General features: G+C 47.3%; 1 protein-coding gene across 3 annotated transcripts in view; it reads left to right on the top strand.

Annotated features, from left to right (window-relative positions):
* The window catches only part of pola2 (polymerase (DNA directed), alpha 2), a 44596-nt gene that overhangs the window by 14754 nt on the left and 17117 nt on the right, over positions 1 to 12725 (top strand). For all 3 annotated transcript variants that reach the window (XR_006310135.1, XM_043682583.1, XM_043682584.1), the window contains exons 9-13: positions 3514 to 3556; positions 4528 to 4652; positions 6442 to 6480; positions 7314 to 7387; positions 11002 to 11110. Coding sequence is in view for 2 of the 3 variants with exons in the window: in XM_043682583.1 (XP_043538518.1) it covers positions 3514 to 3556; positions 4528 to 4652; positions 6442 to 6480; positions 7314 to 7387; positions 11002 to 11110 (390 nt within the window). In the remaining variant the exon portion in view is untranslated. The remainder of the gene's footprint in view (positions 1 to 3513; positions 3557 to 4527; positions 4653 to 6441; positions 6481 to 7313; positions 7388 to 11001; positions 11111 to 12725) is intronic.

Genomic DNA, 12725 nt, shown 5'->3' with positions numbered 1-12725 from the left:
AAGAACAACACCTCATTTTCCACTTGGGGACCCTGTAGCCCTTCAGACTCAATATCGAGTTCAATAATTTTAGGTCCTTAACTCGCCCTTGTACCAACACCAAACATCACACACTAGATTTTGTTATCACATAGTTTGCCATTACACACTACCTATTGTTAGCCACTAACAGTCTCCATTAACAGCTATTCACCCTCCGAGCCAGATCATTTTCCAGGAAATATTCCTGACTCAGTAGGTAGATAGACCGAATAGAGGTTTGGCCCTATTGGATTTGGTATTTAGCACTGATCCATGCCAGGTGTCAGATGTCTCGGTCGGAGAGCATTTACGTGATAGTGATCACACCTCCATGACCTTTATTATAGCCATGGAGAGGAATAGGAGCAGACGGTATGGCAAAGTATTTACCTGGGGGAGGGGGAATTACAATGCTATTAGGCAGGAACTGGGGCACCTAAATTGGGAACAGATGTTCTCAGGAAAATGCACAACAGAAATGTGGAGGTTGTTTAGGGAGCACCTGCTGATAGTGCTGGACAGGTTTGTCCCACTGAGGCAAGGAAGGGATGGTAGCGTGAAGGAACTTTGGGTGACAAGGGATGTGGAACATTGAGTCAACAGGAAGGAGGAAGCTTACTGAAGGTTGAGGAGGCAAGGAACAGGACAGGGCTCAGAGGGTTACGAGGTAGCCAGGAAGGAACTGAGGAATGGACTCAGAAGGGGGCATGAAAAAGCTTTACCGGATAGGATTAAGGAAAACTCTAAGGTATTCTCCACTTATGTGAAGAACAAGAGGATGGCCAGAGTGAGGGTAGGGCCAATCAGGGATATTGGAGGGAACTTGTGCCTGGAGTTATGGGAGGGCCTTAATGAGTACTTTGTTTCAGTATTCACCTCTGAGAGGGATCTTGACGTTTCTGAGGATAGTGTGAAACAGACTCATACACTCAAACAGGTTCATTTTTGGAAGGAGGATTTTGAAAAACATAGGAATAGGTAGTCCCCTGGGCCAGACAGGATATACCGAAGGCGAAAGGGAGGACCTCAGATGCTGGAGATCAGAGTCAGGGTTAGAGTGGTGCTGGAAAAGCACAGCAGGTCAGGCAGCATCCGAGCAGCAGGAAAATCGACGTTTTGGGTCAGAGCTCTTCATCAGGATATACCGAGGGTTTACTACAGGAAGCAAGGCAAGAGATTGCTGTGCCTTTGGTGATGATCTTTGTGTCCTCACTGCCCACTAGAATAGTGCCAGATGATTGGAGGGTGGCAAATGTTATCCCCTTGTTCAAGAAAGGGAATTGGGATTACACTGGGAATTACAGACCAGTCAGTGTTACATTTGTGGTGGACAAATTATTGGAGAGGATTCTGAGAGGCAGGAATTATGATTACCTAGAAAACCATAGTTTGATCAGAGACAGTCAACATGACTTTGTGAAAGGGAGGTTGTGCCTCTCAAACCTTAATGAATCATAGAATAGAATCCCTACAGTGTGGAAACAGTTCTTTGGGCCCAACAAGTCCACACTGACCCTCAGTGTAACCCCACCCAGACCCATTCCCCTACCCCGAACTAATGCACCTAACCTACACATCCCTGAACACTAGGGGCAATTTAGCATGGCCAACTTACCTGACCTGCACATCTTTGGACTGTGGGAGGAAACCGGAGCACCCGGAGGAAACCCACGCAGACACGGGGAGAACGTGCAAACTCCACACAGACAGTCACCCGAGGCTGGATTCAAACCTGGGTCCCTGGCGCTGTGAGGCAGTGTTGCTACCCACTGAGCCACTGTGCCACCCAAATTCTTTGAAGATGTTACAAAACACATTGAAGGTAGAGCAGTGGATGTGATTTGAATGGAGTTTAGCAAGGCGTTTGATAAGATTCCCCATGGTAAGCTAATCCCCTCCCCGCCCCCTCACCCCAGTTCCATCCTTCCAGCTCAGCTCCGTCCCCATGACCTGTCCTATCTGCCAATCTCCCTTCCCACCTATCCACTCCACCCTCCCCTCTGACCTATCACCTCCATCCACTTATTGTACTCATTGCTACCTTCTCCCCAGCCCCACACCACCACCACCACCAGGCCCCCCACCCCTATATTTATCTCTCCACCTTGGACGCTGCATGCCTCCATTCCTGATGAAGGGCTTTTGCCCAAAACATCAATTTTCCTGCTCCTCTGATGCTGCCTGACCTGCTGTGCTTTTCCAGCACCACTCTGATCTCTACTCATTCAGAAAGTAGGGCAGCATGGGATACAGGGAAACCTGTCTGTCTGGATACAGAATTGGCTGGCCCATAGAAGACTGAGGATAGTGGTAGATGGAAAGTATTCAGCTTGGAGTTCGATGGCCAGCGGTGTTCTGCAGGGATTGGGTCTGGGCCCTCTGCTCTTAGTGATTTTTCTAAATGACTTGGATAAGGAAGTGGAAGGGTGGGTTAGTAAGGTTGGTGGAGCTGTGAATAGTGAGAGGGGCTGTTATAGGTTGCAACGGGTCACTGACAAGATGCAGAACTGGGCTGATAAGTGGCAGGTGGAGTTCAACCCGGAAAAGTGTGAAGTCATTCACTTTGGAAGATCAAATTTGAATGGACGTTACAGGGTTAAAGGTAAGATTCTTGAGACCGTGGAGGAACAGAGGGATCTTGGGGTCCATGTCCATAGATCCCTCAAGGTTTCCACACAAATTGGTAGGGTTGTAAACCTCTGTAGAGACCACACTTGGAATATGTTCTGGTCACCTCATTATAGGAAGGATGTGGAAGCTTTAGAGAGGGTGCAATGATTTCCCAGGATGCTGCCTGGACTGGAGGGTGTGTCTTATGAAGAAAGGTTGAGGGAGCTAGGGCTTTTCTCATTGGAGTGAAGGATAAGAGGTGACTTGATAGAGGTGTACAAGATGTTGAGAGGCATAGATGGAGTAGATACTTTTTCCCGTGGTGGAAATGTCTATCGCTAGGGGGTATGATTTTAAAGTAATTAGAGGAAGATTTAGGGGTGACATCAGAGGAGGTTCTTTACTCAGAGAGTGGGTGGAATGCACTGTCAACAGTGGTAGTTGAGCAGGTACATTAGGAACATTTAAACGCTTCTTGGATAGGCGCATGGAACTTAGTACAATGAAGAGTATGTAGGTTAGTCTGATTTTCGAGTAGGTTAGAAGGGCCTGTACTGTGTTGTACTGTTTTTTGTTCTAAAGCCAGGAGAGAGAAACTAACAGGAGTAAATACTAACAGGAAGTTTTTTTTAAAATTTGAGAATGGGTTGGCTGTGCTCTGAGAAACCATGTAGAATGTTTGAGAGTGCAGTCAGCTCGATCTGCAGCTTACCTGAGGAGGGAGAGTGTAGAATGTTAAAACAGAATGCTCTGAGTCTGTGTGCTAGCTGAGACAGCACCTTTTTCCCCACTATTCCCCACACAACAAATGCCCTCAGTTTTTCACTGTGCTACAAACTGGTCCTTTTATGTTGAGTGATTTGTATTTGTGCCTCTTTTTAGGGTGTGCTCCTGCCTTTCTACAAACCAGAGGAGTCGCTTGAAGGTAAGTGAATGATGTACAAAACCAGCACTACCATCGCACTGTTCCATTACCCCACTTTACAACTGTGATTACACCTCAGGCAAAAGTACTTAACTGATTGAGTTAGTTGTTGAAGCACTTTAGAATGTCCTGAGGATGTGAAAGATGCTATGTACATCTGTTATTTCCTTCCTGTGTGTCTTAGATATAGAAGTGAGACTTGCCAAGTATTTGAATGTGAAAAGTAAATGAGTTGAAGCTGCCGTTTGTGCTCCCCTCGAGTGTCCCAGCCCCTTTAACAACCTCCTCCTCCTCCTTTCTCACTTGTGTTTACCCAGCTTCCCCCTGAACTGCATCTGGGAACACATGTCATATCCCCCCTGGACTTTCTGGAAGAGGAGGTTCTCCCAAATTTCCAGTTGGATTTCTTAGTAACTGCCTTTTTGTTGCACCACTTCTCTCCCCCCCCCCCCCCCCCCCAATATGGGACATCATCATCTCTCTGTCAGCCCTATTGATTTCCCCCTTCTTGGTTTTAAAGGTAAGATCAGGTCACCCCTCCTCAGTCTCCTCTTCAGCCTGTTTCAATCTTTTCTGATCACTATCACCTCAACATGGCCCAGATGGTTCACTTTAGATGTAAGACAGATGGTGGTTGTTCACTCAGTAACATTAAGGCGTCACACATTACGTGGTGTGTAGAAACTCCCAACTTCCACCCCTCCTCAGTCTCCTCTTCAGCCTGTTTCAATCTTTTCTGATGTAAAGACAGATGTAAGACAGATGGTGGTTGTTCACTCAGTAACATTAAGGCGTCACACATTACATGGTGTGTAGAAACTCCCAACTTCAGGCTTTGAGATGTGACTTTGTCAGTCAGTACATGTCTGGGATATGTTCCTGATATACTAATGATTTACTGGGTATCGGATGGTGCTGCTGGTGAGAGTCCTGTCACATACGGTTTAATGAGCTGTGAATGATGCCCCCAGGTTTGGAGCAGCAGATGGTTCTTGTGGCCTGTGGACCCTTCACCACCTCGGACAGCATCACCTATGACCCTATGCTGGATCTGATAGATGTCATCAATAGGGACCAACCCGATGTCTGCATACTGGTGAGTACCCGCTTCAGTTCTACCTATTAATGTCCTATTGCTTTCAGTGTCGCATTCAGTTCCGATCACTCACTCCCTTCCCTGTGATGCTTTGCTCGATAGTCCCTGCTGTGTTAACCCGCAACTCACTTTGTTACACTGGGCTCGGGTGGTCCTTTGCAAGGTTTCTGTCCTTTCCTCCAGTAGACACATGGTATAATCTGGCACACAGGCACGACATGTCACTGCTACTCAACAACTGAAGCTTGAGTCTTTCGATGTCTGACAGTGAAAAAGAAGTACTCACAGCACTGTCCCCATCAGGCGCTCTTGGGATAGGGATAGCACCAGGTTAATTACAGAGCAGCGTGATTCCTCATGAAGGACTTTTGCCCGAAACGTTGATTTTCCTGCCCCTCCTGTCAGGATGCTGCCTGACCTGCTGTGCTTTTCCAGCACCACTCTAATCTAGACTCTAATCTCCAGCATCTGCAGTCCTCACTTTTGCCTAATTACAGAACAAAGCTGACTCTATTCTTTTTAAAGTTCCCTCAACTCTTTGGAACTCTAATCAGAGTCCTCTGAATCTTTTAAAATAGAAGTCACAGTCCCTCAACTCTGTCCCCATCAAATAGTCCTAGGACAGGGACATAAGATTAGATTAGGTTTCATACAGTGTGGAAACAGGCCCTTCGGCCCAACCAGTCCACATCGACCCTCCGAAGAGCAACCCACCCAGAACCATTCCCCTACATTTACCCCTGACTAAGGCACCTAACACTACGGGCAATTTAGCATGGCCAGTTCACCTGACCTGCACATCTTTGGACTGTGGGAAGAAACCGGAGCACCCAGAGGAAACCCACGCAGACACAGGGAGAATGTGCAAACTTCACACAGACAGTTGCCCGAGGCAGGAATTGAACCCGAGTCCCTAGCGCTGGGAGGCAGCAGTGTTAACCACTGTGCCACCCGAAAGGGATCCCCATAAGGGATCAAAATGCAGAGTAAAGTTCCCTCTACTCAATTGTACTGAAAATAAAATTCCCTTGACACTGTCCCCATCAAACACTCTTGGAACAGGAGCAACAAGTGGTTAAATTGCAAAGTAAACGTTTCCTCCACTCACATGAACTCAAAGTAAACTTAAACTCCCCTCAGCTCTGTCTCCATCAAAACACTCCTGGGACGGGGTAACAAGGGATTAATATATAGAGGAAAATTCCTTCTACTACGTTCCTCTCATGCTGACCCCATCAATCATTTCTGGGACAAACATAAATTTTAAAAATCAAGTGGAAACTAAGAACAGTAACTTGCTAAATTAAATTGTCATATTCGAGGCTGATAATATATTTCAGTCCCTGCAACTCCCACCGGTCTCTAAAGGACTTCACTGTCCTGCTGAGCACCGTGTGCTCCCTTTCCAGGGTCACCTGAGCGTGGATGTAACCGCGAAACAGGGGTAGACAGTAAGGAACAACAAAGCCCCACTTTAACCTGTTGTCAGGACCTGTTAATGGCCATCTTGGCCAGGCCTCAGGAGCAAAGCCAAGAGAACACCCTTAGACTTGTCCACTGCTCCCTGGGCACCGGGTGCCCAGAGATCAGGGCTGAAGTGCAACCAGCATTTAAGCAGCAGCCCCTTCAAAAAATTATAGAAGGACCACAAAACATCACATTCAACAAAAACATGGCAACCTGTCTCCTCCAGGTCACTGAAGCCTGAATTCTGGACTGTCTACTACAACAGTGCATGCATCCAGAAAATCACTGTCATTGTCAATATTACTCTTTTGTTTCCTTACAGCTGGGGCCGTTTGTGGATGTCAGACACCAGCAGATAGAGGTATGGTTCTCTGTACCACCTTCACCCATTAATCTTCTGTTGCTGGAGGCAATTAACAAAAGAATGACAAGGGGATTATTTGGGATTTTTAACAGTGTTGTTAGGGCCCTGCTGAACAAGCCCGATCTCAGGCTGAAATCTGACTAGCGAGATCGTTTTTATTTAACAAAGTGGTCTGTCACTGAAATATGAGTGTGCAGTGCTCCTGTCTGTCACTGAAATATGAGTGTGCAGTGCTCCGGTCTGGTCTTAATGGTAAACCTGAAGCTAACTGTGCAGAAAGAAAGAGGATAAAATAGAATAAACTAAACTAATCCTTTTCCCCCACAACACTTCTATGAAAATGACTTTTTTTCTCATTGCATTGAACCGTCTTTACCCAAATTCTCCAATTCCATTCTCTTTCTGTGTGCTCACTGAGGTGTCTCTCTGCTCTCTCCCCTCTCTCTATAATCTCTCTGTCTCTCTCTTCTCTATCTCTCCATTTCTTTCTATTTGATCTCGTTCTCTCGCTGTCTTTCTCCTTCCCTTCCCACTTGACCTGAACACAGTTCAGATTGGTGCATCCTGCAGATGTCTGCCGGAGTGTTGTGTTGACAGTGATGCTGACCAGAGAGCCACAGCTGACCCATCCAAGTATTGTACTCTGTATGCAGGAGATGTGATGGGTCAAAGGACCTTTCTCTATGCTGTAGATCTCGATGACTCTGCTGGGAGTCTGGTTTTCCTTGTCCTGGAAGTAAAATGAGCTAAGAGTTTAGGATGGGACTCTGATGTGGTGTTTGACTGAGTGCTGTAGCATGTTTTCATTGTTTTAATGTTTTTAATCCTAGAGTTGTCAGCTGACAGTGACCTACCAAGAGGTTTTTAAACAGTGCATGAAAGGAATCGTGGAAGGAACGAGGGGGTATGTTTCAGCACTACCTCTGTATGATCACTACACTTCTGTTTATTCATTCATGAGTTGTGGGTGTCACTGGCTACCCTTGGGAAAATGATGATGATGATGATGGTGGTGGTGGTGTGGTGCACACCATGGGGTTTAGGGACACCTTTGATGCTGTTAGGGCAGGAGTTCCATTTTTTCTTTCACGTGGAGACCTTTAACAAACAGCAATATATTTCCAAGTCAGGATGGTGACTGGCTTGGAGGGGCGTTGCTAGGGGTGGTGTTCCCATCTACCTTGTCCTCCTCGATGATAGACAACCTGAGTTTGGAATGTGCTGTCAAAAGAGTTTTGAATTGCTAAAGTCTGCCTGCTTGCCCGTCCCGTCTGTCTGTCCCTTTTCACTTGGGGAGGCTGCTGCTCCTCAGCTGCTGCATCTTTCCGGTAGTCCGTCAAATCCTCCTCCTCTTCCTGCTGGCAGCCAGACATTAATAATCAACCTGCCTAGCCCCCTTCCATGTGACCACAAAGTCTTGAGATGGAGAGCTTCTGGTCTAGAGGTAGGGAGGTTCCACTTTACCATTAGGCCACCTCTCTGCAAAGGCTACCCTGGTTGGGACACAAACAGGATAAACAGTCTGGGAGGGGACTTGTCTTTTTCCTGAGCTGTCACATATGTAAGAGCCAACTCTGGCCCTGCAGACCCAAATGTCGCCTCCTGCTGTTTGGGTTCTTCCTGACCTGCTGTGCTTTTCAACTCTGACCCTGTAGTGTCTTCCCACTGCAAGTCCAGAGCTATGCCCTACCAGTTGGATTCCGTCAGAAGGCAGCAATGTGACGCATAGAGGGTAAAGTGGGCAAGTGCGGGGTTATTTGCTTTGCTTGCAAGAATAGGAAAGCAGAATTGGTATTATGGAGGATGTTGATGTTCAGGGAGACTTGTATGTATACTCTTACAATGCGAACGATAGTAAACAATTTGGAGAGCGCCTTTACTGGAAGGCAAATGGAGAACAAGAAATAAGATAGTTTTGTCACAGTTCGACCAGGCTTTGGTGGGACTACACCTGGAACACTGTAGCTTTGGTCTCCATCTTTTAAGGAAGGATTTCTGATGGAGGCAGTTCCTGGAGAGAAGGTTCACGGGTTTCACCCTCATCCCAGGGGCCGGCAGCTGAGTAATTTGGGTTGATATTCCCTGGTGTTTAGAAGCATGAGAGCAGGTCTCCCAAAACATTCAAGATTGTGAAGGGACTTGCCAGTGAGAGGTGGAGACGTTGTTTCCCCAGGGCTGAGGAATCTGAATCAGCAGAACAGCCTCAGTACATCGTTCAGATCGGACCTCGATGAGACATTCCTTCACCGAGGCTGATGAATCTCTGAAATTCTCAGCCCTAGAGACCTATGGAGTCTCCATCATTGAAAATGTTTCAGGCCTGTTCAGCAGATTTTTCATCTCTGTGTATTGACAGGAAGTGGAGTTCTACCCCATAATCAGCTGTGATCTTGTTAGATGACAGAGTGGACTCGAAGGGCAGAACGGTCTCCTGCTCCTATTTCTTGTTTTCTTCTATCATCTAGGCTAGAGTCTCATTTTCTCTCCTGGTATGTTAGTCTCTTCATCCCCAGTAATCACATCCTGGGGGTTACCATTTACCAGAAACTTAACTGGACTCATCCCACAAACACTGTGCCTATAAGAGCAGGTCAGAGGCTGGGAATCCTGCAGTGAGTGAGTTCCCTCCCGAAGTCCCCCCCCCAAAGCCTGTCCCACCATCGACAAGGCAAAAAGGTAGGAGTGGGACAGAATACTCCCCACTTGCCCCTTGATGGGGCAGCTCCAGCAACACGCAGAAAGCTTGATACCATCCAGAACAAAGGAGTCCACTTAATTGGCACCACATCCACTCCCTTCCCCACCACTGACCCTCGGCAGCAGTGTGCATCGTCTACAACAGTGTTTCTCAACGGGGGCAGAAGCACCCCCTGAGGGGCATTTGCCTTCCTTCGGTGGGCGTTGAAGTCAAAGGGGGTGGCAAGGGGGCACTGAACGACTTTGTAGAGAGCTAACCAATCACTTGGAAGACTGCTGTGTCCTTGAAGGACATTGCTGTGTGCAGATGGATAGTCACATAATACAAACGGTAACATTTTGTTGTATATAAAACACAAAAGTTTTCCGATTTCAGCACTGCAGTGTATTGCAGTTGTATGTGCAAAAACAGACTTTGGTGGTTTGGGAGCGTTGCATGATTTCAAGGATAAGGGGGCGTTGAATACGGAAAGGTTGAGAAACACAGGTCTACAAGATGTGCTGTGGGAATTCAACGGGGAGAAAGTGAGGACTGCAGATGCTGGAGATCAGAGCTGAAACTGTGTTGCTGGAAAAGGGCAGCAGGTCAGGCAGCATCCAAGGAGCTGGAGAATCGACGTTTCGGGCATGAGCCCTTCGGGAATTCAACCTCAGGTCATCAATGTGGCCTTTAACTGTTTCCTCATTTCCCCTTCCCCCACCTTGCCCCAGTTCCAAACTTCCAGCTTAGCACTGTCCCCATGACTTGTTCTACCTGCCTATCTTCTGTTCCACCTATCCACTCAACGTCGATTTTCCTGCTCCTCGGAAGCTGCCTGACCTGCTGTGCTTTTCCAGCACCACTCTAAACAAGATTGTGGGAATTCAGCAAAGCTCCTTAGTGAGCTCCTTCCAAACCCACGACCACTTCCGTTTGGAAAGACAAAGGCAGCATAAGACCATAAGACATAGGAGTGGAAGTAAGGCCATTCGGCCCATCGAGTCCACTCCACCATTCAATCATGGCTGATGAGCATTTCAACTCCACTTACCCTCATTCTCCCCGTAGCCCCTAATTCCTTGTGACATCAAGAATTTATCAATTTCTGCCTTGAAGACATTTAGCGTCCCGGCCTCCACTGCGCTCTGTGGCAATGAATTCCACAGGCCCACCACTCTCTGGCTGAAGAAATGTCTCCGCATTTCTGTTCTGAATTTACCCCCTCTAATTCTAAGGCTGTGTCCACGGGTCCTAGTCTCCTCACCTAACGGAAACAATTTCCTAGCGTCCACCCTCTCCAGATACATGGGAAGACAGTCCCCTGTAAGTTTCCTCCAAGCCACTTGCCATCATGACCTGGAATATTTCACCATTCCTTCAGTGTCATTGGGTCAAAATCCTGAAACACCCTCCCTAAGGGCACTGTGGGTGTCCCTACGGCACACTGACTGCAGCAGTTGAATAGGCAGCTTCCCTGGGACAATGGGAGCGGTGGGTAAGGGGAGCAATAACTGCTTGAGCAGCCAGCGACACCCCCACCCGAGGAAAGAAAAGACCTCTTACTCTCCGCTGTCTTATCTCAGCAGCGAACCCTGGCTGATTACACTCCGTCAGCACATTGCAGTGATTGGCAACATTGAATATGACTGTGTTACTACCTCAGTTACTGTGGGAGGTCAGCTGCTTCCTTTGTTTCATTGCCGATGGACGTCTGCAGAATGCAGCGTACAACGCAGTAGAAATTGCAACATTTGGGCTGTGTTAATGGTTTGGGGGGGGAGATATAAAACTTAAGGACTCTTCATGTAGCTTGCCTCTCTAAATGCATGGTTTCTGTTCAGCTCAGGGTCTCATCTTGTGGTCGTGCCATCACTGAGGGATGTTCACCATGATTTTGTGTATCCTCAGGCGCCATTCCACTGCTTTGAGCCGTCTAAGGAAGACAAGGAGGTATTCCACCTTTCAACCATCCTTCTCTGCATCTGCCTTTAAACCCCTTGGCTGCAGTGTTAATTCTAAGCTTTCTAATCCAGTTCATTTGTGGAATGTTATCAACTGTTCTCTAGTTGTTGTGACTGCAGTTTGATACAAACCAGTCCATTTCAGAGGGAATTTAAGAGTCACCCATGTTGCTGTGTATCTGGAGTTGATGTAGGCCTGACCAGGGAAGGGTGACTGATTTCATTTGCTAAAATACATGGGTTTTTACAATAATTGACCATGGTGACAATAGTCTCCATTAGATCCAGCACTTAATTCCAGATTATTACTGAACTCAAATTTCACCATCTGACATAGCCTTCAGAACACAGGTCTGGGGTTCTGGATTACTCATCCAGTAATGTTACCACCACAGAATCAGTGCCCCCCAGAAATCCTGAGTTCAACTCCCACTGTGGGCCACCTGAAAATTCCAGTCAAGTTAATGAGCAAACGGGAGTGATTTTAAAACAACAAAGCCTGGGTCAGTAAAAGTGTCATAGTAATAGAGATGTACATCACGGAAACAAAACCCTTCAGCCCAACTCCTCCATGCTGACCAGATATCCTAACCTAATCTAGTCCCACTTACCAGCACTTGGCCCAAATCCCTCCAAACCCTTCCTATTCACTTAGCCATCCAGATGCCTTTTAAATGTTGTCATTGTACCAGCCTCCACAACTTCCTCTGGCTGCTCATTCCATACACAGATCCCTCTCTGTGTGAAAAAGTTGCTCCTTGGGTCTGGGGTCCCTTTTAAATTTTTCCCCTCTCACCCTCAGCCAGTGGCCTCTAGTTCTGGACTCCAGGAAAAAAAACTTTGTCTATTTACCCTATCCATGTCCCTCAGCCTCTGACGCAGGAGGCTGACTGATTCCAGTTCAAAACAAAGCCAGCTCATTGACAGAAATCTGCTGTCCTTCGTCGGTGTAGGTGACTCCATTCCCAGACCAGTGTGGCAGCTTGGGGTGGGCAACAGGTGCTAGCTTTGCCTGTGACGAGCGGGGAATGGAATGTCACCACTACGCTGACCTGATTGGTCAGTATGTTGAGGCAGGGAAGAAACTCCAACCAATTGAGGATGCCCAGAGAGGTCCTGTAGAGCAGGTACCAGGAGCATGTTGGACAATAAACAGCACTCGATGCTCTGGGGCACAGTCTGTGGTACAGTGTGTGGAGATTGAAATACCCTTGCAGCTGGAGCAGTGGCTATCACCGATCCAGTGTACAAAGCTGGGGCTGCTCTTCCCTCTGGCAGAGGGTATGCCAGGGGCAGGTATCTCTCAAAGCATCCTTCTGTTCCGAGGCAGAGCTGCTATACTGGGTTAAAGGTGCTGTTTAAAACAGATGTGTGCCTGTGTGTGTGTTTTTTTACCTTTCTAAAGTAACAAAAGCCTCATTGTTGTAAATAATCAGCATTTAAGGTACTGGCCTGAGAGTAGTTCTCAGGTTATTGGTTTCCTCACACCAAGAGGACTTTGAAAGCTGATTGTTGTTGTCATTCCCTCAGGGAGTGTTTAAACACTAGCCTGAAAGGGTCATCACCAATCATAATGTCGCTCACAAGCCAGAGGCACGTTTCCA

This window comes from Chiloscyllium plagiosum, chromosome 45, assembly GCF_004010195.1.
Source record: "Chiloscyllium plagiosum isolate BGI_BamShark_2017 chromosome 45, ASM401019v2, whole genome shotgun sequence".
In the NCBI taxonomy this organism is placed as follows: domain Eukaryota; kingdom Metazoa; phylum Chordata; class Chondrichthyes; order Orectolobiformes; family Hemiscylliidae; genus Chiloscyllium; species Chiloscyllium plagiosum.
Note: the sequence above shows the minus strand (reverse complement) of the source record. Positions and strands in the feature narration are given on the sequence as shown.